The 22,211-nt window shown below is 48.6% G+C and overlaps 3 protein-coding genes across 6 annotated transcripts; 1 reads left to right on the forward strand and 2 right to left on the reverse strand.

Annotated features, from left to right (window-relative positions):
- Positions 1-8,698: 8,698 nt before the first annotated feature.
- On the reverse strand, positions 8,699-11,861 carry LOC112901496 (peroxidase 18-like). The gene is made up of 4 exons (XM_025970427.1): positions 11,139-11,861; positions 10,178-10,357; positions 9,262-9,427; positions 8,699-9,178 (listed from the first exon to the last, which is right to left on the reverse strand). Exons 1-4 carry the CDS (start codon positions 11,859-11,861, stop codon positions 8,760-8,762), a joined length of 1,488 nt encoding a protein of 495 aa, XP_025826212.1. The 3' UTR covers positions 8,699-8,759.
- A 2,202-nt stretch (positions 11,862-14,063) lies between these two features.
- Positions 14,064-19,010, forward strand: LOC112900023 (cell division control protein 48 homolog B). The gene is made up of 13 exons (XM_025968720.1): positions 14,064-14,179; positions 15,306-15,517; positions 15,619-15,663; positions 15,810-15,865; positions 15,962-16,111; positions 16,178-16,285; positions 16,423-16,522; positions 16,796-17,074; positions 17,142-17,311; positions 17,619-17,747; positions 18,067-18,163; positions 18,253-18,330; positions 18,409-19,010. The coding sequence occupies exons 2-13, from the start codon at positions 15,308-15,310 to the stop codon at positions 18,721-18,723; spliced, it is 1,737 nt and encodes a 578-aa protein (XP_025824505.1). The 5' UTR covers positions 14,064-14,179; positions 15,306-15,307; the 3' UTR covers positions 18,724-19,010.
- Positions 19,006-21,121, reverse strand: LOC112900024 (protein CHROMOSOME TRANSMISSION FIDELITY 7). 4 transcript variants are annotated; one of them, XR_003230146.1, is made up of 7 exons: positions 20,960-21,121; positions 20,529-20,859; positions 20,354-20,446; positions 20,050-20,124; positions 19,608-19,960; positions 19,395-19,496; positions 19,144-19,284 (listed from the first exon to the last, which is right to left on the reverse strand). XR_003230146.1 is itself a non-coding variant. In XM_025968724.1 (6 exons), the coding sequence occupies exons 1-6, from the start codon at positions 21,016-21,018 to the stop codon at positions 19,149-19,151; spliced, it is 975 nt and encodes a 324-aa protein (XP_025824509.1). In that variant the 5' UTR covers positions 21,019-21,117; the 3' UTR covers positions 19,006-19,148. The 4 variants fall into 4 exon arrangements, 3 of the variants coding, with proteins under 3 accessions (XP_025824509.1, XP_025824506.1, XP_025824507.1); XM_025968724.1 differs by lacking the exon at positions 19,395-19,496 and having other exon boundaries at positions 19,006-19,284; positions 20,529-20,787; positions 20,960-21,117; XM_025968721.1 differs by lacking the exon at positions 19,395-19,496 and having other exon boundaries at positions 19,006-19,284; positions 20,960-21,116.
- Positions 21,122-22,211: the final 1,090 nt, after the last annotated feature.

Genomic DNA, 22,211 nt, shown 5'->3' on the forward strand with positions numbered 1-22,211 from the left:
AAATCCTAGATGATTTATTGATAAAACAAGTAGAGAATAAGATAAAGGCTCTTGTAGAGTTAACATTCCTTGATTTTAGATCAAACTACAACGATCTCGAGTATCTCAAACATAGAGCAATATTAGCAAGGACAAATGAAATAGTGGATGAAATAAATAAGTACATGCTTAATTTAGTACCAAAGCATAGGATTGTGCAGTGGAACAAGATTAATAGTAACAAATCTTGGACAAAACGTTGTAGTGGCGATAATTATAATAGGAACACATATCGGATAAAAAGTCTACATACCTAGAATAAATCTAACCACACAAGGATGTCATTGGCTGTTCGTTCTATGTCGTCGAAAATTCCCAATTAAAGTTTGCTACTCTATGACCATAAACGAAAGCCAAGGACAAACACTGTCCAATGAGGGAGTGTACCTGAGAAAACCATTATTCACTCACGGTCAACTATATGTTGCGATATCTCGAGTAAAGGATAGACAAGGGCTAAAAATATTGATAGAAAATAAAGATGGAACATGTGGAAACAAAACTACAAATATAGTATATAAAGAAGTGCTGAACATGGACTGAAATATACAAATATTTAGTTCTACCTTTTTTATTTTAGTTCTTTGCATTGACTATTATGCTTTAACTTGACCTATTCCTTTTTTACTCACTGCAGGTTTTCTTGCATTGTTGAATTAGCAATGCAGGTAATGTATGCACCTACATTAGTGTTCGTACTACTGTCCTAATTCAACAGACAACAACAATTTTCAGTAACCAAATTGCAGGGAAAAATAACTCCATTATCAGAGCTCCGTCCCATAAACACTCTGTATAATGTTCATGTCAGGGTGTCAAGGACTTGGGAATATAGGGGTAAAAGTGAGAACAATCCTCTGATCCATTTTGACATGGTGGTCATCGATCAAAAGGTATAACTACATACTCATTTGCCAGAAATTTTTTTAGAGATGTTCTTTCAGAGTATTTCCTCTGCTAAACTATTGTTTCCCTCTGTATTTTTCTTTAAATACTCCAAATTATAGGGTGATGCGATGTACTGTGAGGTACCTCCACAAGTCCTGGATCAGTTGAAACAATATTTAGAAGAAGGAAAGGTTCTTTATATATGCAACACATGTGTTGAAAGGGCAAAGCCTGGGTACAGAGCTGTAGATGCCCCTTACATATTAAAATTGAGCATGAGAACACAGATCTTTGAAGGAAATAGCAATGACACAAGTTTCCCAAAGTATGTATTTTCATTAACCCCAATTGAAATGCTACCACAATATGCAAGAAGGACAGATTGTTTCCTAGGTAACAAAAAAAAAATCAATATACACACTTTTATCGTTGCCTCATATTTAATGTACACATATTCAGTAACTATACTAGGAATCTTCATCATCTGTTCAAGTATCATAACTTGGAGTCTTTTCCAAATGTAGATGTGATTGGAAAAATCACTGCCATCTCAAATGCAGCTGTAGCACGTAACACATCTGGAGACCTTATGATGCGTAGGATGATAACCTTCAAGATCACAAGTACTGTTCCAAAAAAAATTTATGCATTTGCCAACTCATATAAATATTTTGACATACAGTCTCCATGATTGGTTTTTCTTAAATACTTGCAGGGGAAACATAATTGATTTATCACTCTCAGGACAAAGAGCTCTTGAATTCGATGCTGAGGCGGTCTTTGATATTGGTCAGAATCATCACGTCATAGCAATATTTGTGGGCACACTCATGAAAAATATATCAAGAAGACTACAAATTTCTCAGTGGAACTTCAGCATGTCGCTGGTATATAAATGAAAATGATATTCTAGCAATGAGGACATTTCAAAGAGGGTATTATTGCAATTCTGAATTTAAATACAAACAGCTATATCATAACCCAATACTCATGTTTTGTTAGCAATTAGTAGTGGGGAAGAAGAGGAGTTCGGGAGGAAGAAGAAGCAAGCAGAGAACAAAGGGGACGGACGAGCAGAGGTCTGCTTGATTAGGGAGAATAGTTGTTACAATGTTCATATCCTCTCTCTGCTCTCTCCTAGACTAGATATATATACTCTGAATCTACTTGGACCACTATGGGCCTGCGACGCGAGCATTGGGCCGAGCGGCGCGCCTGGACCTTGGGCTAGATCCAACAGTAGGAGTCTTTAGAGCTAACACCCCCCTCCTCTTGCGAAGCGACTTGATCCCAAGGCGCGGCAAACGGAAAACGTTGGCGAAGGGTATCCAAGTTCTCCCAGGTCGCGAGTGGAGACGGCATACCGGACCACTGGATGAGTCCCTGCAAAACTGAACGATCACCTGGGGACATACGACGCTGAAGGATGCGCTCAGGCACATGATGAGTGATATCGCCAGAGGGAAGATCTGAAGACACCGTCTGGTCACCGATCGCCTTCTTGAGCTGCGAGATGTGAAATATCGTGTGAATGGAAGCCGACGGAGGAAGCTCTGGTTTATACGCCACTGAGCCGATGCGTTCGATCACACGGAACGGGCAGAAGAACTTGAAGGCCAGTTTCTGGTTAGCCCGCTGAGCTAGAGATGACTGTACGTATGGCTGCAACTTGAGGAAAAACCCATTCACCATCCTGGAACGAACGGTCCGAGCGCCCCTTGTCAGCCTGGCGTTTCATGCGTTGCGCTGAGTGTGGAGCAAATGCTGTCTGACAAAATCCTGCATCACCCCTCTTTTCTCGAGCCACACAGACAACTCAGGCACCGAGCGGTGAGAAGCAGCAGTAATACCGAAGTGGCGAGGAGGATGACCGTACAGTACCTCGAACGGAGATCGACCAAGAGCGGAGTGCTGGCTATTATTGTACCAGAATTCGGCAAGAGAGAGCCACTGAGACCACTTGGACGGGCAAGCATGCACAAAACATCGAAGATAAATTTCCATACACTTATTCACGCGCTCAGTCTATCCGTCATTCTGAGGATGGTACGACGAGCTCATCCGCAAGGTGACGCCGGCCAAGGAAAAGTGCTCCTTCCAGAGGCGGCTGGTGAACACCCGGTCCCTATCTGAGATCAAAGAAGCAGGCAAACCGTGCAGTCTGTAGATATTGTCCAGGTACGCTCTGGCTACAATCAAGACGGTAAATGGGTGCTTGAGTGGGACAAAATGCGCAAATTTAGAGTACTTGTCGACCACAACCAAAATAGAATTGTAGGCACCAGAGCGGGGCAGACCTTCAACGAAGTCGAGCGACACCATCTGCCATGCTGAATCCGGTACAGAAAGAGGCTGAAGCAGCCCAGGATACCGAGCGCGGTCAGGCTTAGCCTGTTGGCAAACCGAGCAAGACTGGACAAAACGGTGCCCTTAAGATTTCATTCCAGGCCAATAGAAGTACTGCTTTAACCTGCTATAAGTGACCGGAACGCCGGAATGGCCACCCAAGGCACTGCTGTGCATAGCTGAGATCACCTGCTGCTGCAACTGAGGATCGTTTCCAAATTTATTCAGATTTCTAGTTAAGCTTCACCGCATAATGTTTCAAGCACTAGTACCACATCCCAGGCATATATTCCTTTCACTTGTAACATGGACCGACAAGGGTCAATGAGATATTCAAGATATAAACAGCATGTAATATCACCTAATAGACCGGCCTGATTTAGAGCCGCCTACTATATAAACACAGCAAATCAGCTTAAAAGGAGTAAATCTGATAAACATGTCACATGATGGTCTGATTTAGATGTGCTTGTGATCTTAATTTTGCCCCCTTTTTTTGTAAACGGACTGAATTCACGCAGAAACTAACTGAATTGTGTCTATTTACTGTAGCTATTTATAGTATTTAAGAGCATAGATAGCTTCCATTTCCTTTCAGAGGAGAGCTACGTAGGAAGGGGAGAGGACTAATACTAGGCTACTAGTTATATTTCGATTACTCCACAAAAAAAAGTCTTAACTATATTGTGCTCAGGGAAGCATAACTGCAAAGTGTTTCAATAATCCATAGAAGCAAAAGTTGCCTCCATGGCCGAGCGAGCGATGGCCAATGGGCTGATCCGGGCCGCTTTTTGCCGCGCGTGCCCGCCCGCCCCGAGGAGCGGAGCAGGCGGATGATGGTGCTGATTCGTCACGGGCCCAGTAAGATTGCGATTGGGCGCCTAAGCGTTCCGGCCCGTTTCAATCAATTTTTTTTTCTCGAAAGGCTCGTTTCAGTCGTTGACACCTCTAGTACATACGGAAAAAAATTCTGTGCGGCGGTGCCGCATTTGGCCGCTGTGCGACACCGCCGTTGATTCGTGCCGCGTGGACCGCAATACTCATCCAACGGAGAAACGAATTCGTAGAGGACTGCCGTGCGTGTACGTTCGGCTTCGGCTCGGCTTCGGCTCCAACCGCACAGCCGCACGCACGGGCGCCTTCCGCGTAACTTCCGCCTCGTCTCCGCACGGGCTTGACCGCCTGCCGCATCTCGCGAGTGCCAGACACGCACGGCAGTGCTCTCCGGCCCAGGCCGTGCTCTCCGGCGCCGCCTCCTCCGTGTCCGACCGCCTCCTCGACGCCTTCCTCCGCCTCACAGACACGCACGGCAGCTTCCAGGAGGCCGTCATCAACCTCAAGCAGAACATCGCCGAGGCCCTTGCCGCCATCCACCGCCACGACGGCCGGCGCCTCGCCTCCGCGCTCCGCTCGCAGCGCAAGGTAAGCACAGGACGAGTGCTTGGGTTCGTGACTTTCAACCCGAGATGGTGGCTGGGCTATGGCTTGTCCCCTGACCACCAAGTGTTTGATGAAATGCCAAATAAGAGCTGTTTTCTCTGAACCAGCTGCTTTTTGTGCTCGTGGCATTGGCAAACCAGAAGCTGCCACTGCCAGAAGCATACCGGCTTGCTGATTTATGACTCTAAACATCAGTTGAGCACCAGGAAGGAAATAACCGGTACTAGCTGACACTTAATCAGCAGCAGCAATCTGTCAGTTTAAAATTAAAATGGTTGCATCATAGTACAAATAACCAATACAACAACTGTCATATGTTTTCATTGTTTGGCACACCATCAAAATGTAATTTCCTAACAGCTGATACGGCATCTTGATGAACTCCAAGTAAAAGACTCGTGTATCCTCCTTGCACACCATGGGCATCCATTCCAGAAGAATTCACATACATATTGAAGCGTGGCATTGCAGCATTAGCATAACAGCTTTGGATTGATGGAATTGCCACTGTTGAAGGATGGCCATACATACGAGCGGCTTCATGTCTGTTTTCAGTTGCACTATTATCATCTTCTCCTGTAATCAACAATACAAGTTAAACTAGCCAAAAAATTAAATGGAACAATACATATTAGGGAAATTTCTACAGTTTGTCGGATCAATACCTTTGTTGTCGCCACTTTTATTTTTCTTTTTCTTCCCTTTTCTCTTTTCAAGTGATAGGACTGTTCGTTTATTCTTTGGGCCTTTTACCACCTCGGGTACTCTAAACGATATTTTGCCTGCTAATGTATTTGTAGAACAAACCGTCACAATTGGAGGAACCTCATTAGTTTTTTCTTGCAACTTGCTTATAGAATTATCTGCTTCCAAGTCCAGTTTATCAATGGCTTTCTCCAAATCATCAAGAAGCTCTTTAGACAGCGAACACTTCAATGCAATAGATGTCGCCTTTCGTGAGATACGCGCAGCTTGGGCTGTCAAATTTTCCTTCTTTGCCCCTTGCCTCTCTACAAAAAATTCTCGTTTTGCATATTTTGTCCATCTATTTAGTATATATTGTGATGGCAAAATAAAAACATCTTTTATGTTGAAGATTTTGAGGGCATGCTTGCATAATATACCTGGCATATATGGTTACCATTATTCATCAATAGGGATTATCAAAACAAATTACAAATCAAAATTAGTATACACACCTATAGACTCAAACTTTCTGCAAGAACATTTGATGGTCATATCTGCAGTGTTGAATACAACTGTTGCTCCATGAGATGATTGCATATGTGTAACCATGTATGTCAAAATTGACCCCTCTATTTGTAACAATTGCCCGGTGAATAGAAATTGATCCTTAAATTCTGATTCAAACTCCGAGAACATTCTCCTTGTGTATGATTCAGCTGCAGTTTTCAACATAGGCAAACTGGGGCTGTAACTATTTGGGATCTTTCTACGTGAATGAAAATCTGCATTCACCTCATTTTCACGAAGACTAGCAGATACCTTCTCACATTCTACAAGTAGCTCCGAAAGACCCAGTTTTCTACGAAATCTTTTCTTGAAAATATTATTCATTCCTTCACTCCTTTGAGTAGAGGTCATATCAGCTGTAAATGAGTCACGGTAGACAAGTGCCCATTTTCTTCTCAAAGAATAAAGGTTTGCCATCCACTGATTATCCTTAAGATTGTAGTCCTCTAACAAGTCATACCACTTCTTATTGAAGTAAAATTCAGATCTATCTTCATAAACACAGCTCTTAAAAGCAGGTTGAAACTTCTTAGGATGCTTCTGAATTACATGCCCAAGATGTTTAGCAGCGTTTTGATAAATATGCCATATACAAAGACGATGACTTGTGTTTGGTAATACATAAGCAATTGCACCTGCCATGGCTGCGTCTTGATCGGTGAAAATTGTACTAGGATGCTTCCCTGACATTGCTTCTAAAAAGGTTTCAAACAGCCAAACAAATGATGGAATTGATTCATCAAATATCAATGCAGCTCCAAAAATTATAGTTTGCTTGTGATGGTTGGTGCCAAGAACTGGAGCAAAAGGCAATTCAAACTTATTAGTTTGAAATGTGGTGTCAAATGACACAGCATCACCAAAGCATGCATAATCCATTATAGACTGACCATCTGCCCAAAAGAAATTAGCTATTCGACCAGTTGCCTCATCAATATCAACTGCATAAAAAATATAGGATCCTCTATTTGCTTATTTCTCAAATAGTTGCATAGTGTCTGTGCATCATTGGATTCTAAATACTTCTTGCGCTCACGGCCAATCTCATTATTGCAATCTGTCTTAGTAAATGGCACATTATCGGCTCCTCCATAAAACTCCTTCATGAACTCATACACCTGAGCAGGTCTCATCCCAGCCTCTCTAATCTGTCCAATTAGCTTCCTATCTGCTTCTGTGACACGCCGTTGGGACCTTAGATTTTATTTTCTTATTTGGACTAGCAAGATAATGATTGTGCTCCAACACAACCTTTTGCACCATCCAAATCCCTTCTTTACTAACACTGAATTGAACGCGAGCACCACACCCTGTCCTTGTCATGCCTTTTGATGAATCATCTTTTGCATATCCTTCGCAACTACAAACTAGATGTTTCAAATATAAACTACCATCTGGTCGGTGTCTTGTTGTGCTCTTTCTAATACTAAATCCAATTGCACCGGCATAATTATTGTACATGTCATAAGCATTGTCCTCTGAATCAAAAGCCATTCCGACTTCAGGAACAATCGAAGTTTGCCTAATTTTGTCATTGATGTGTGGTAGGCAGATTAGGAATATGTAAGTACATTCATGCATAATCTAACAATATTAATGAAAAATAAGGAGCGATTAAACAACTAGACACAGATTAGGAATACGTAAGTACGTTCATGCATGATCAAACAATATTTTTAAAAAAATAAGGAGCAATTAAATAACTAGACAGGCAGATTAGGAATACATAAGTACGTTCATGCATGATTAAACAATATTAATGAAAAATAAAGAGCGATTAGACAACTAGGTGGGCTTACGTGAGTTGTTTGCCTCCCTTTGTCTCCATGATTCTCCACAGTTGCACTGATCTCATCGTCATCATGCCCGACAACAACATTGATCTCAGATTGCATAGAGTGGGGTTCAAATACACTATGATCTCCATCAGCCTCCATGTCGAGTGTTGAGCATGCATTGCAGTGGTAGCAATGATGGTGCCGTCGTCAGCTGTCAATTGCGCAGGTAAAATTATGGCGGCGGCGTGTTGTCTAGGGGCCTATAGCGGCGGCCTGTTGACTAGGGCAATCGGCACTCGCGAGATGCGGCAGGCGATCAAGCCCGTGCGGACACGAGGCGGAAGTTACGCGGAAGGCGCCTGTGCGTGCGGCTACGCGGTTGGAGCCGAAGCTGAACGTACACGCACGGCAGTCCTCTACGAATTCGTTTCTCCGTTGGATGAGTATTGCGGTCCACGCGGTACGAATCAGCGGCGGTGTCGCACAGCGGCCAAATGCGGCACCGCCGCACAGAATTTTTTTCCAGTACATAGTACCAGTCCATCAGACCCTACAATGACTTGTCGCACTCAAAGCGAGCTACTATCTATACAATAAAGTGAGTTCAAAGTCGCACTCAAAATGAGCTACTACTTATAAAATAAAGTGAGCTACTACATGCTTATTACTACATGGTTACACTTAACTCTCTGATGCAGTTCCAGAGCTACTTGCGGTGGAGGCGGCGAGATGTCCATGCCATTAGTTGATCCATCGGTTTGGCGGCGGACAACGGCGAGCCGACTACCATGAGCCGACAGATTCTACAAAATCTTCCATGTTGGCGGCATCTTTCCATGGTCTATTCATGTGGATGTTTTGGGGTCAATCTGTGACTATGATTATAGGCATCATTTTTCTTTTAATTTTGCAAGTGCTTCATTAACATGATGCCTACACATATATTGGTACACAAATGCAAACAGATCGCTCGCTCTACACATACTTTGCTCCCCAGACCCCATTCACGATCCATCAGCCGTTGACGCTGGAGCAGGTCCGCCTGATCTCGCCGTCGGCGCCGGTCTTGACGCCGAGGCTGGTGAGCCTGGCGTACGAGCCCGCCCAGCTCGCGAAGAACCCCTCCTGGCTCCGGGCGAACTCCTCCACCTTGGCCCTCGTCGTGGCGTTCTGCACCAGCACGGCGTCCGTGCGCAGCAGGCCCCGCCCCTCCAGCAGGTTGGCGAAGTAGCGGTTGTCGAAGGCCGACGCCGACCCGGAGTCGCAGTCCACGGCCACGGCAGCCGACGCGGCGCCGTTCGCCGAGCACGCCCGGATCAGCTCGTTCGCGTAGTCCGTGTTCATCGACGCGTCCACGGGCGTCATGCTCCCGTTCGCCACCTGGAACCGCTCGCGGAACGTGTTGCAGTGCGCCGACCCGATGGTGTGCCCACCTGCACCGCACAGTGTTTAGCCTCGGCGAGTAAATAAAAAACGACGTGCCAGACAGGGCAAAGTGTGCGTCTGCGCTGTGTACCTGAGAGGGTGACGAGGTCGTCCAGGGTGAGACCCTTGGCGGTGAAGCTGGCCGCCATGGCGTCGACGGAGAAGCCGGTGTCGATGATGTTTCGCCGGACGTTGGATGCCAACGAGACCAGGCCGTCTCGTCTCCCCAGGGGCACAGGCACCGCCGGTCCTCCGGTCTGGTTTCGCAGCACAAGCATCAGTTGGTGGATTTTTCACTAGGTACTGAACACAATTGCCACCTTGCTGGCGTGTCTGCTTCTGTTTTTCTAGTAACTGAACTGCTTTAATTTGCTGGCTGCTTTTCTTGGACCAAGTTAGTCAGCTAATTTGGTTTTTTCTTGTGGCACTGAATCTAGATTCATGCAGCAACTTAAAGTGCAGTTCCAATATGAAAGTGATACGCAGGTCCACGTCCACGTCCAGAGTCTTTTTTTTCCCCTCAAAAGGCCAGACCATGAGACAGTATGTGACACGGAATTTGTACAACTAGTGGCTAGGTCCCAAACATGTGATGACAAACATGAGATTAATTGAAATAACTTTGGACATGCTAATAAGCTAAAGGTGCTGTCACTATCCCTGTCCCATTGTATTTGTGTCTAATCAATACACATTTGGACGACTAACCTAGTACATAAGTTGTATCTTGCAGAGGTTTGGTCACATCATATCATATCCGGGACCAGGAACAATCAAATTCATTGAATGCTTAGAGATCCAATCCCTTCAGCATTTATGAACGTGAGATTTTGTGTTGGGTACCTTCACCTAAGCAGTTAAGCTTGGTACTGTTGTTTCTCTAAGATGTTTCATGTCAAGAACCAAGGTAACTAAGCATTCACAGTTTTTAGTGTATTGCAGTAAAAAGACAGGCATAAACTGCACGAACTGTATGAGAGATTTGAGCTGATTGGCCTGATACGTACAAACACAACGGCATCTCTTGCGGCGAGGACGATAATGTCACTGCAAGAAACAGTTGCAGGGCACACGACTTCGAGCAATCTCTTGGCAGCATCAATGACATTGAACCCACCAAGCGACAGATTTGCAGGATCGGTTCTCTCCGTGCCGTTACCTTGTATCAATACTGATGCATCGCATCCCTGAGATCAAGAAAATAGAACTCTTTTAAATGGAAATCTGTCAATTGCATGCTTGAAAGTTTTCGCAGAGAGTGCAGATGCAAGATACAAGATGCTAGTTGCTGCCTGCAGTAACACACATGTGGGCTTTCAAACATCACACTGCTGTTTGGCGCCCAGTATTCAAGTAGGCATAATGACGTCTGAAGATCTGGGTCTAACTAAGTACTTGCATCTGGCTACCAGATAGCCTACAAGTCTTGCTTTGGAGGAAGCTTGCTGCATTGAAAACTAAACCATGCAGGCGCTATCAGGATTAAGACAAATGGAAGCAGGATAGATTATGCAAAGCTTTGAGCACTGGCATTATCACAGAATGCAATTCAGAACAATTTCCTCCGGCTTCCTTCAGACAACTAAGCAAGGGGCCATAAGTTCTAAATTTGCTGCTACAATGTGTACATTTTCCGTTTCTTCAGGTCTGCAGAATTTTAACTGGAATACATAACTTTCTTTTTCGTCTCTTTTCCTCAGCGCTCTAATTTTCGGGGTATTGAAAGTCATTGGGCAAAGTAGCCTGAAAAAGGATTTGCACGTCCATAGCTCTGAATGTAACTTAGATCTAGTTATTTGCATGCATAAAAACTAAGCCACCAAAATATGTCTGCATGGTCGTCTAGATCAGGGACACCCATTTCACTTTTTGTCCCCCCCCCCCCCTCCCGGTTGCAACACTGCAATGGCATTTCCCGCAAAGCCCAAATGCAAGGAGAAGTAGATTCAGACAATGTGCATTACGTACCTCGACGAAGCAGTCATGGAAGACCAGCCTAAGAAGCTTGCCAGGGATGGAGGGGTCCAGGGTGGAGGCCGACCTGACCACATCTCTCACCGCCAGCTCCACGCCCGGGCAGGACTGCGCGTAGAAGCTGGGCGAGAGCTGGCCCAATGTCGAGGACGTCGACGGCGTGGAGTTCGACGAAGGCTGCGGCGGAGCCGGTGGTGGTGGTGAAGCCGGTGATGGAGACTGTTTCGGAGCTGGTGGCGGCTGTGGGGCCGGTGTGGTAGGTGAAGGCGACGGCCTTGGCGCCGGCGACGACGAGGGCGGTGGCGGCGTCGGAGCCGGCCGTGGCGCAGGCGGCGGAGGCTGCGTGGCAGGTAGCTGTGAATGGCTTGGCGCCGGAGCCGCGGGCGGAGACGGTTTGGGGCCCGGCCGCGGCGCAGCAGGAAGTGGAACGGGCGAGGCAGGCGGAGGCGGCACTGGAGCCGGCCTCGGAGACGGAGATGGTTTCCCAGCTTGCGCCGTCGGTGGTGGAGACGACGGCTTCGCGGCCGGCACCGGTGGGAGCGACTGCCTCGGAGCCGGCGCTGGGGAGGACGCCCTCGCGGCCGGCGCCGGCGGAGGCCGCGGCGCGCTCTGAAACGGCGACAGAGCCGGGGACACCGGCTGCGAGGCGGCGAGCGCCAGCAGCGCCGGCAGCACCAGCATTGAGCAGACGACGGCGCCGCCGAGCCCCCGCCCCATCTTGCGCGGACGAGGACAAGGAGAGCACGTCTTTCCTACGAGAACGGTAGAACCGGAAGCTCACGGGACGTCACCGCGCGCAAGAAAAGGCCCTTTTCCTCCTGGAGAAAGGGGGCAGGTGGAGGCGACTCGGCTGGCGCACTCAGCGAGGGCGAGAGCGGGAGCGAGAGAGAGAGAGATGGGGCGCGACGGGTCGGGCAGGTCGGTGTCGGGAGGAAATCTATCGCGGGAGCGTCTCCCTCCCTCAGCTGGTCCGCGCGCCGGCAGCACACCGCACACTGGTGGCCGGTGGGCACGCACGCACGGCACGGCACGTCGCTAGGTGGCCGGCGCGATCTGTACGTCGCCCGGGCAACCGGCGCGACACGTACGCCGCGGCAGCGACAGGGCGATGTCATGGGGTGCGCCCCGTGATGCCGCGCGCTGCGTCGCCGACGTTAAATTCCTTCGCCTAGTACCGCCGGTACTCGCTTGCCCCCACATCATGATCTCGCCATGGGCGGCAAAGCCTCCGTGCTTAGCTTCGATTGCGCCTGAGCTGCCCGCTCTCCACCTCTCACTGGCGCGAGTAAATGCTCTCACGCGGACACCGGCCGGGCCGGGCCCCGGTGCCTTTACCACGGCGGCTCGGATCGGATTTCCTTCCCGGATTAGCTATCTTCCTCCGGCGCGGGGCAGGCCGGGCTCCGGCCCCCGGGGCATGTGGATGCAACCGTGTTCATTGATGGCGACCCGAGCGAGCAGCGTCCGGCCGGGCGGCGCCTGGCTGTGGCCGGGCTCCAGCGCGCGGAGCGGAGGGGCTCTAGGTGCGCCATTAATGGCGGCATTTACTGCCCCTGCGTCGCTGTTAGTTGGCCGAGGGGAGAGGAGAGGTCGGCGGGGCGGTGGCCGTGGCCGTGGCCCGTTGCTGCGCGCTCTCTCCTCTCTGGCGCTGCCGTTCACCGGCCGGGGACGAGCTGGGTGACTGGATTGACTATGTATGCCCGAGCATGTACTTGGCACTGTGGCGGCATCGCCATTCCGGGGCATTCAAACTGCCACTGGCAGACTGCATGTCCACAATAGCTTCGTGGATGATGATGGTCCGTGCCGGTGCTCCCGGAGTCCACACCGCTGCTCCTTACGCGCCAACCACCGGTGCACGACTTGCGATCTGGGGTCCAGCGTCGTCACGTGTTACGTACTGGGAGAAAGTGGACTGATACACAGCTGTGTGGCGGCCCATGCTACCACTGAGCAGTGAGCACTCTTGCGGTTCATAGGAAACCACAGGAACGGGATCAAATTGTCTGAAACACGATTAGCTCTTTCAACATGCACTTCTTCGGCTGTTCAAAAACCTCTAGAAGCTGTGTACTCTACGATTTAGTAACTACTGATCGATCGGTCCCCGGCGTCCCTTTGGGCGGCACCCCCTGATCCTGCCCGCTGCCAGCTCCCCCTGCCCTCCCTGTCCGCTGCCCAAGTCACCGGCGGAAGCCTGCGCGGCGGCGACTAAGGCCAAGGCGGTGGTGGGCCCCCTCCACCCTCCCTTCTCGGATTTCCTTGTCCTCCGCACTCGTCAACGACCGTTGGTCGGCGCGGCGATGGCATGGTCCACCGACGGCCGCCGGGGTGCAGGTCAGGTCCGAACAAGGCATAGGCTGATCTGTGCTCCGCCGTTCCAATCTGCAAGCTCAGTCCCCGTTCGACGGCGGTGCTCCGGCGAGAGTTCAGTAGGTGTAAGTGGGCGCGAGCGCGATGTCGGCGGCGCTGGACGGCGCTCGGAGAGCCCTATTCATGGCCTGAAGGGTGGCCGCCATTGCCGTACTGGTCGTCGATCCCTGCCGCCGCTTCTTCACTTGAGACGCCGGTGGATCTGCCACCATGTTTGCTCGTAGCTCTGATTACTGCGTTCGAGCGAGACGACCCATGGAGGGGCCATGATAGGTGGTGGTAGTGGTAGGGTTGGGTCGACCAAGGAGGAGCGGGCTGCTGCGATCGATCAGGTCGAGCAAGGAGAAAGCTGGGGATCATCGAGCATTCGAGCTGCCGGTCGAGAGAGAGGAACGATCGTAAACATGGGGGAACGTAAACGTACGATACTACAAACTACAAGTCCGCTAAACTTCGTTCACACGGGGGCCCAATCAAATGGCCCACCTAACCTCATTAATACGGCGGCGGAGCAGGCCTCGAATTGGGCTTGGGTTGGGTCCTAAGAGGAAGGTTTAGGGTTCGTTCCCCGAACGCCTCTCCTCGTCGCCTCCTTCCTCCCGCCGGCGGAACTCATCGGAGCGGCGACGCCCCCACGTGGCAACCCTCGAGCGCAAACCCGACGATGGCCCTGTTTGGCTCCGCTTCTGGCCCAGCTTGTGAACAATTTTAAGTCGTGAGGTTGCCAAACGGTCCGCTTCTGGCCCAGCTTCCGCGAGCAGCGCTTGTGGACGGCCCGTCTATCCGCGCTTCCTCCAGCAGCCGCCCCGAACCAGATCGTCTGCTTATCCTCCCCGCGCCGGCCCCCGCGACGCCCCAGCGCCGGCCCCCGCGGCGCCGCCCAGCTCCGCCCCGCGCCGCCCCCCGCCGGCCCCCGCGGCGCCGCCCCCCGCCGGCCCCCGCGCCCCCCCGCGGCGCCGCCCAGCTCCGCCCAGCGCCGCCCCACGCCGGCCCCCGCGACGCCGCCCCCCGCCGGCCCTCCGCTCCCGCGCCGGCCTCCTCCGCCCCCGCGCCGGCCTCCGCCTCCCCCCCGCGCCGCCTCTGCCTCCGCTCCCCGCGCCGCCTCCGCCTCCGCTCCCCGCGCCGCCTCTGCCTGCGCCCCCGCGCGGCCTCCGCCCCCGCGCCGCCCCCCACCGGCCCTCCGCTCCCGCGCCGGCCTCCTCCGCTCCCGCGCCGGCCTCCGGCCCCGCGCGGCCTCCGCCCCCGCGCCGGCCTCCTCCGCTCCCGCGCCGGCCTCCGGCCCCGCGCGGCCTCCGCCCCCGCGCCGGCCTCCTCCGCTCCCGCGCCGGCCTCCTCCGCTCCCGCGCCGGCCTCCGGCCCCGCGCGGCCTCCGCCTCCGCCCCCGCGCCGGCCTCCGCCTCCCCCCCCGCGCCGCCTCTGCCTCCGCTCCCCGCGCCGCCTCCGCCTCAGCTCCCCGCGCCGCCTCTGCCTCCGCCACCACGCCGCCTCTGCCTCCGCTCCCTGCGCGGCCTCCGCCCCCGCGCCGCCCCCCGCCGGCCCTCCGCTCCCGCGCCGGCCTCCGGCCCCGCGCGGCCTCCGCCTCCGCGCCCCGCGCCGGCCTACGCCCCCGCGCCCCGCGCCGGCCTAATTATTTGTCTAATGACACTCTATTAATTGTTAATAATTTATGAACAAGTTTCAGCTGTGCCAAACAGGGCCTGTGACCAGCTGCTTCTTTAACCAGCTGCTTCTCTGGCCAGCTAGCCACCAGCTGGCTTCTCAATAAGTTTCAGCTGTGCCAAACACGGCCGATGCGGCACGAGCTCCGACTGTTTGCGGGCCAAAGCGGTGAGGTGATGGACACGGCGAACGAAGGCGGTGGCGGGAGCAACGGCAAGTCGGCCTCAGGGTGGCGGGCGGAGGAGGCTGTCGCGGGCAACCGCAGGGCGCTCCAGGCCCTCCGGGAGCTCGTGACGTATCCCTTCCTCTACGCCCGCGAGTCCCGCCTGCTCGGCCTCAAGGTACCGTGTCGCCTCCTCTTGCTCTCATCAGACCCCGTCATTGTCTGCTACAGCTTTGTGTAATTCAGTCAGCTAATCGCCGTTCGGCTTGCTTCCTTCAGTGGCCGAGAGGTTTGCTGCTCCACGGCCCTCCTGGCACCGGAAAGGTACTGAATTTGCAGCCTAGTCTTAATTCTATCACAAATCTTCATATATTGTAGATTGCTCAAATTGGTTTGGAATTTGCTGTTATTTTACTTGTTGGTACCAAAATTGGCAAGAGCTAACTATATGGTGGATGTTATTTTGGCAGACAAGCCTGGTTCAAGCTATTGTTCGAGAATGCAATGCGCACCTGATAATGATAAAGTACATATTTACTTTGAAGTGTTTCTGTTTAGTGCTGACCCGTACATCATATGTTTAGACATGACCCTGAAGTGTTGTTTGTGCCCATCTTGACAGTACGTATTCTGTACACAAAGCCAATGTGGGAGAGGGAGAAAAGTTCCTGCGTGAAGCCTTTTCTGAAGCATATTCTCAGGCTTCACGGGGTAAACCAGCTGTGATATTCATTGATGAACTTGATGCCATATGTCCATGCCGCAATAATAGGCAGGTTCTTCATACCTTTTTTTTTCATGTGTGTTGTCAAAAATGAATCTTAATTTATTTTCACAGGAGAGAGAATGAGGCCCGCATTGTTGGCCAGCTTCTTACTCTGATGGATGGAAACAAGAAATCATCAAAGATGCTTCCTCACATAGTTGTTGTTGGATCGACTAACAGGTCTGGGCATGCCACACGTGTGATTTGTTATTTTAGAATTGTTGGCATAACTAAAGGTCCAAGTTTAAGAATCCTGCTGGAACAATTGTGGTGGATATTGTCTTTCTTCTTGAACAAACAGCTTGTCATCTCATCAGGGTGAATGCTATTGATCCAGCATTGAGAAGAGGAGGACGTTTTGACTCAGAGGTAGAGGTTACTGTTCCTACTGTTGAAGAACGGCTGCAGATTCTTAAGGTAATAGATTCTTCTTTTTTAAGTTGTGACCTTTTCCTCCCTTTATGAATTATGATTTTGTATAGTATGTTCTCTTTTTGTTGTTACTGTTCAATTTAGGCATGTAGCTTAGAATTGCTGTTGAAGAAAAATATAATATTGACTTTTAAGTTTTAACCACTTGTTTGTATATGTGCTGGCACCATATCAATGCCCGCACTTTATGAAATCTTGAGCTCATGTTCTTGATGTCTTTACATAAGGTGTAATTTCATATATCTTTATCTTCTTCAGCTTTATACCAAGAACCTACATCTTGATGAAAATGTCGATCTTCAAATGGTTGCTGCATTCTGCAATGGTTATGTTGGTGCTGATTTGGAAGCTTTATGTCGAGAAGCTGCCAAGCTTGCATATCACAGAATGTTGGACATGGGTGAGAATGTACTTAAACTAGTAATGGAGGACTGGGAGTCTGCTAGATCTATGGTAAGTCCAAGCATAACAAGAGGGGTAACCAAAGAAATTTCGACTGTTACATGGGATGATATTGGAGGCTTGAAAGATCTAAAGGTATGTTTCCTGTTTTAGCTTCCTTCTAGTGAAAACCTATTTTATGCTGAGTATTCCTATGCTTCAGAAAGAGCTTCAGAAAGCTGTTGAGTGGCCCATCAAGCGTGCTGCTGCATATGGCAGACTTGGGATACCACCAGTCCGGGGGGTACTTTTGCATGGTCCACCAGGGTGCTCGAAGACTACCCTTGCAAAGGCTGCAGCGCATGCTTCTCAAGCTTCTTTCTTTTCTTTGAGGTTTGTCATAGAACAATGTTATATATTGATACAAATAATGGCTCACTTTCCATGTGAAGAACAGAGAAATTTATCCCACGATATTTAAAACAGACTAGCATAATTCACTGGTTTTCTGCTGGTTGAGTTAACCGTTCGGTAGTGCTTTTTGCAGCTGCGGCTGCAGCTGCAGCAAGCAACGCTACAGTAACACAGTAATGCAATTTTGCTTGCTGTGGCTGCAGCTGCAAAAAGCCAAAAAATCAAATGTACCTTCAAATCTGCTCCTCAACGCTCACTAGGTTCTTCACATATATTCTTATAACAGTGGCGCAGAATTATACTCAAAGTATGTTGGAGAAGGTGAAGCTCTGTTACGAAGAACATTTCAGAAGGCTCGTCTTGCTTCTCCAAGCATTATATTTTTTGATGAGGCTGATGCAATTGCCCCCAAAAGGTACGCACTGACAATTGGCGCATAATTTTAGTAAAAACAAATATATATTTCAGAATGGTCATCTCTTACAGAAATGGATATGGATTATCATAACCAGTCTTTTATCACAATAGTGAAATCTGCAACACGACACATAATATAATTGAACAGTTTGAGTGGGAAATAAAATCTTGTTGAATGGTTTCTCAGATTTTCTTTTTTTATTAAAGTAGAAGTGGTTCATGTGGACTCCAGACTTGATCATTGCTTTTAGATTCAGTGTACTGAATCTGAATTTTACTACAAAATAGCTTAAAATGGTACTTCTATGATCTTGCAGAACTGGCCCTGGTGGGAACTCTAGTGGTGGTGTCACAGTTGGAGAAAGACTTTTGTCAACTTTGTTGACTGAAATGGATGGTTTAGAATTGGCTATGGTAAATTTAGCCTGCCAATAGCTTTGTGCGATTCTACTTATCAAATCTACATGTATGTTCACTAGAAGGCTATTCTTTTTTTTTTGTAGGGAATTATTGTATTGGCTGCTACTAATCGCCCAAATGCAATTGATGCTGCGCTTATGCGTCCAGGGCGTTTTGACAAGGTGTCTTTACTTTTGATTGTCATTCATGGAGGCATGCTCACACAAAGACACCAACAATAATTTTCCATTGATTTGCAGGTCTTGTATGTTCCGCCGCCAGATGTGGAAGGGCGATATGAGATACTACGCATCCACACACAGAAAATGAAATTGGGGGAGGATGTAGATCTTTGGAAGATCGCAGAGTGTACCGAGCTGTTCACTGGTGCTGATCTTGAAGGCCTTTGCAGGGAAGCTGGTATGGCAGCATTGAGGGAAGATATCTCTGCAAGTTTCATTCGTAACACACACTTCCAGACTGCCCGAAGTTCATTGAGACCCTCCCTTACAAAAGCAGTAGTTGACGAGTACTCAAATGCAGCTATCAATGATCCATCAACTAGGAAACATTAGGATTTTCTTCATCTTCCACTTTGTTGTGCAAGAATATTCTAGACGATCCACATCAGCATAAAATGCATTTGATGTTTGAAAAGTTTCAGTTCTTTATTTTTCTTGGAAACAGAATGCATATGCATTGTTATTTTGCTGCTGCAGTTTCATTTTTGTGTGCATACATCACTGATCTTGTTGTACATGCACCCTGTAAGTGTCATGGTCAGTTCAGCAGCATTGATGTAATTTTGTTTGTGAGATCATGAGAACTTATTTATGAAGATCACAAGGAATCTGTTATTACTTGTCGCAAAGAGAAGCTAGAAACATCAGTATTTTCCAGTCAAACTGAATACAAGCAGATAAGTTCCAGATGTGGCAATAATTTAAAGTATTTTACAATGGAGAGAGAGTTTCAGAGGGGGGCTTCTAGTGTACATCTTTTATACATCCATGTCCTTGTAGACTAAGAATGCGCTGGTCTTGCAGTAGCGGCATGCTAGCGCTTTCCCGGAGGAGGTTGGGGGTGAGAAAGCAAACTGGGAAATCCCCAAAGTCCCGCCTTCACAGAAGGTTTTTCTGCATCAGATGAATGGAAGTGGCAATATCAGGAGAGAGGAGCTCGGTATATGGAAATTGCTCACCAAAGGCACGAAAAAATATATTAGGGTTATCAAAAAATAGCCTACCAATACTTTTTACAACTTAAAAGAATTTGATCACTGCGCAAACTGGAGCAGTCTGCTATAGTATCTTGTTGCTAGGCGGAACAGTGCAAGCTTGAAAATGATCTGAGTTGTGGGCACAATGGGGAATGGCGAACATTAAAAAAGATGCAGCCTTGTAAATGGACGAAATTTATGGAACAAATATGCATCATGAGAAATCAGACATAGTCTTACCTTGCAACATCCATTAGTTTGGAGCCTATTCGTTTTCTTCTCCGTGATGGTACAACCCAGATGGCACGAAATCCACAAAGTGCAGGAACAGCTTCCTTATCACAGATTATAGCACCAGGATCCTGACACTCTCCTTTGTTCTCGACCGAAGGATTATTCCGTCTTATGATTTCCCTCTTGAAGCTGATTTTGCCAAACTCTAATGTATGATCTGTTTTCCTCGATTCATTATTATTAGGCAGCAAATCACTATGGCTTTCTTCCTTGGAGCTCGGGATAACTCTATGCGCTGTTTTTATTGGTTCAGTGACAAGGCAGCCCACAATTCTCTGGCCAGATATGTACAGATAAACCTATACAGTAAAGATTATTTGATTTTATTACCAAGAAAGACAAATGTACTGCAGAGATTATCATAAAGGAACTAACAGTATGTAATTACCTTGCAAAGTTTATGCAGGAGTTTCCCTTCAGCAAATCCCAGCTCCTTCTCCACCACTGCGATCACCTCCTTGACCTGCCATGTTAGTTTGGCATCACATAAGTTGTATAATAAATCTATACGACTTGCATCCGCATTTTGTGAAGTTAAGCTTAGGCATTTACAGGCAATTAGCAAAAAAGACCCAAACAGATAACAGCTGTGCTAAAAGTGAAACTGGACGGTTTAACAGTCTGCATTTCTTAAGAAATTGTTGTGCTCATAACATTTTTAGCACAAGGCATTGAGTTCGGTTGAGTTGTACCTTACTGTTCCACATATGAGAATTCTCATCAGTCGCGAGAATTACCCGATCTCCGCCTTCAGACCTTGCAATCACAGTCTCATTTCGCCAGCCCTGCAGCTCATCGGTTAGTTAGACGCTCTCCAAAGAAGCACGCAACAAGAGTGCGACGCAGAGAGCAAGTGAGCGACAAGACCTTGAACGGGACTCCCTCGAAGTAGCTCTTGTGGTACGCCTTGTGAACCTTCTCGTCGTCGTCGTTCCCACGGGCGTACATCATGCCGCAGACGGAGCAGGTGTGGAGGACGAAATCGGGCTGCCCCAGCTCCAGATGGAACTGCGCGTAGCTCCTCTTCTTGCTGACAAGATCGCCGCGCCCGCCGCCCTTGGGCTTCCGCTTCTCCTCCGCCGCGGCGCCGCCGCCGCTTCCCTGCCCGTGCCCCTCGCCACCGCCACTGCGCAAACTCGCGGAAATGAGAACGGAATCACAAGTTGCTTCTCCCCGTGTAGCACATGTGCCAATGCATCTGCTCCTCGCATTATTTTGACAGACATCACAGCAATTAAACACAAAAATTCGGATCCGGCAGGATTTGGTACCAAGGGTAATCAATTCGAAGGGGGAACCTGTTCGGATCTGGGGCCGTTTCCTGCCGCTTGAAGAACGCGCTGATCTTGGGCTGCATCCCCTCGCCCCGCCTTCTCACGAGCTCTCGTCGTCCGCCCTCACCCTTCGCTGCCGGAGAGGGGAAGAGGGGCACGGCGGCCGGCAGGAGGCGGCGCTTGGGGAGTTTGGCCCTTTGGGGACGAAGAGGGGATCAACGGTGGAGATGTGGTAGTGGGGACGCTCGCGGGGCGGATCGGACGGACAGGAATTGAGACGCCAGTCGCGCGGGTTTCTGAAAACTAGATGTTGGATTCGGCGCCAAAACAGCCGCCCCAAATTGAGGCAACGTGCAACATTAGACTAGGCAACAAATCTCGCGTTTCCCATTTGCCAATACTACGTGCAACAAAATCAGAAGACGATCAAGCAAGACTAATAAGATGCTTGCTGCGGTTTCAAGTGTTAGGCCCATTGAAAACAATAGGCACGTCTTCAATTTTCCATTTGAGATAAAAAAGAATTTATACAAATATAATAAAAAACTTGACATGAAGAACATACCATCCCCGTGTGATATTTAGAGGATGCAAGTTTCGAGCACGGTCACCACCAGAATGCAATAGGGGCATCCTGGATTGCAATCCAATTTTCTCTTTTGGAAAATTTGAGAAATTATGATTTCACTTCTTCTCCATCTTCTATTCTCCTAGAACTTCGGAGTTTTATGTATAAAAAATGGACCTGGCTAATGTATGGTTGGCCTTAGGCCGGCCTTACAGTCATTCCTTTTAGGGGAAGTCTCTATCACGATTTTCTATTTTGATAGTTTTTCCACTCCACTTAACTTCCGCACCGTGTACAAATACATGATTTAAAAGAAATTGTAGTTTCAATATCGAGCATCCAAATTAAAATTCGATGACATAGTTGCACTCGTTTAATAAAAACTTCAAAACAAAATCTCACACCGCTATATTTTAAAGATATATTTTTGTGTGAGAAAATATTTTTTAGTGTATTTGTAATTTGCTTATAAATTTTGCAAAAGTTCCCATCGCTTTACAAAATGTTGCTTGACTCACCTTAGCTTAGTTAAGTAGATGTTGATGTTGATATTTTAAATATAATTGGATGATGTGATTAGAGGATGATGGCAAATAATTATATTAAGGTACGTGGATATTTATTACATGATCAGTGATAGGTAATTTTAGCAAGTCAATTGATTATTTTTACTAATTTATATTGGTATTTTTCTAATCAACATAAACA

Source organism: Panicum hallii, chromosome 7 (assembly GCF_002211085.1).
Source record: "Panicum hallii strain FIL2 chromosome 7, PHallii_v3.1, whole genome shotgun sequence".
Taxonomy (NCBI): domain Eukaryota; kingdom Viridiplantae; phylum Streptophyta; class Magnoliopsida; order Poales; family Poaceae; genus Panicum; species Panicum hallii.

Excerpts from the sequence above, each read along its gene's own strand:
- LOC112901496 (XM_025970427.1), bottom strand. The coding sequence starts at position 11,861 with ATGGGGCGGGGGCTCGGCGGCGCCGTCGTCTGCTCAATGCTGGTGCTG. Across the intron at positions 10,358-11,138 it reads TCCATGACTGCTTCGTCGAG|GGATGCGATGCATCAGTATT; the intron begins GTACGTAATGCA and ends TCTTGATCTCAG. Across the intron at positions 9,428-10,177 it reads CAAGAGATGCCGTTGTGTTT|ACCGGAGGACCGGCGGTGCC; the intron begins GTACGTATCAGG and ends CTGCGAAACCAG.
- LOC112900023 (XM_025968720.1), top strand. The coding sequence starts at position 15,308 with ATGCGGCACGAGCTCCGACTGTTTGCGGGCCAAAGCGGTGAGGTGATG. Across the intron at positions 15,518-15,618 it reads CCCGCCTGCTCGGCCTCAAG|TGGCCGAGAGGTTTGCTGCT; the intron begins GTACCGTGTCGC and ends TGCTTCCTTCAG. Across the intron at positions 15,866-15,961 it reads GCGCACCTGATAATGATAAA|TACGTATTCTGTACACAAAG; the intron begins GTACATATTTAC and ends CCATCTTGACAG.
- LOC112900024 (XM_025968721.1), bottom strand. The coding sequence starts at position 21,018 with ATGCAGCCCAAGATCAGCGCGTTCTTCAAGCGGCAGGAAACGGCCCCA. Across the intron at positions 20,860-20,959 it reads ACGGCCCCAGATCCGAACAG|ATGCATTGGCACATGTGCTA; the intron begins GTTCCCCCTTCG and ends TGCGAGGAGCAG. Across the intron at positions 20,125-20,353 it reads CTCATATGTGGAACAGTAAG|GTCAAGGAGGTGATCGCAGT; the intron begins GTACAACTCAAC and ends CTAACATGGCAG.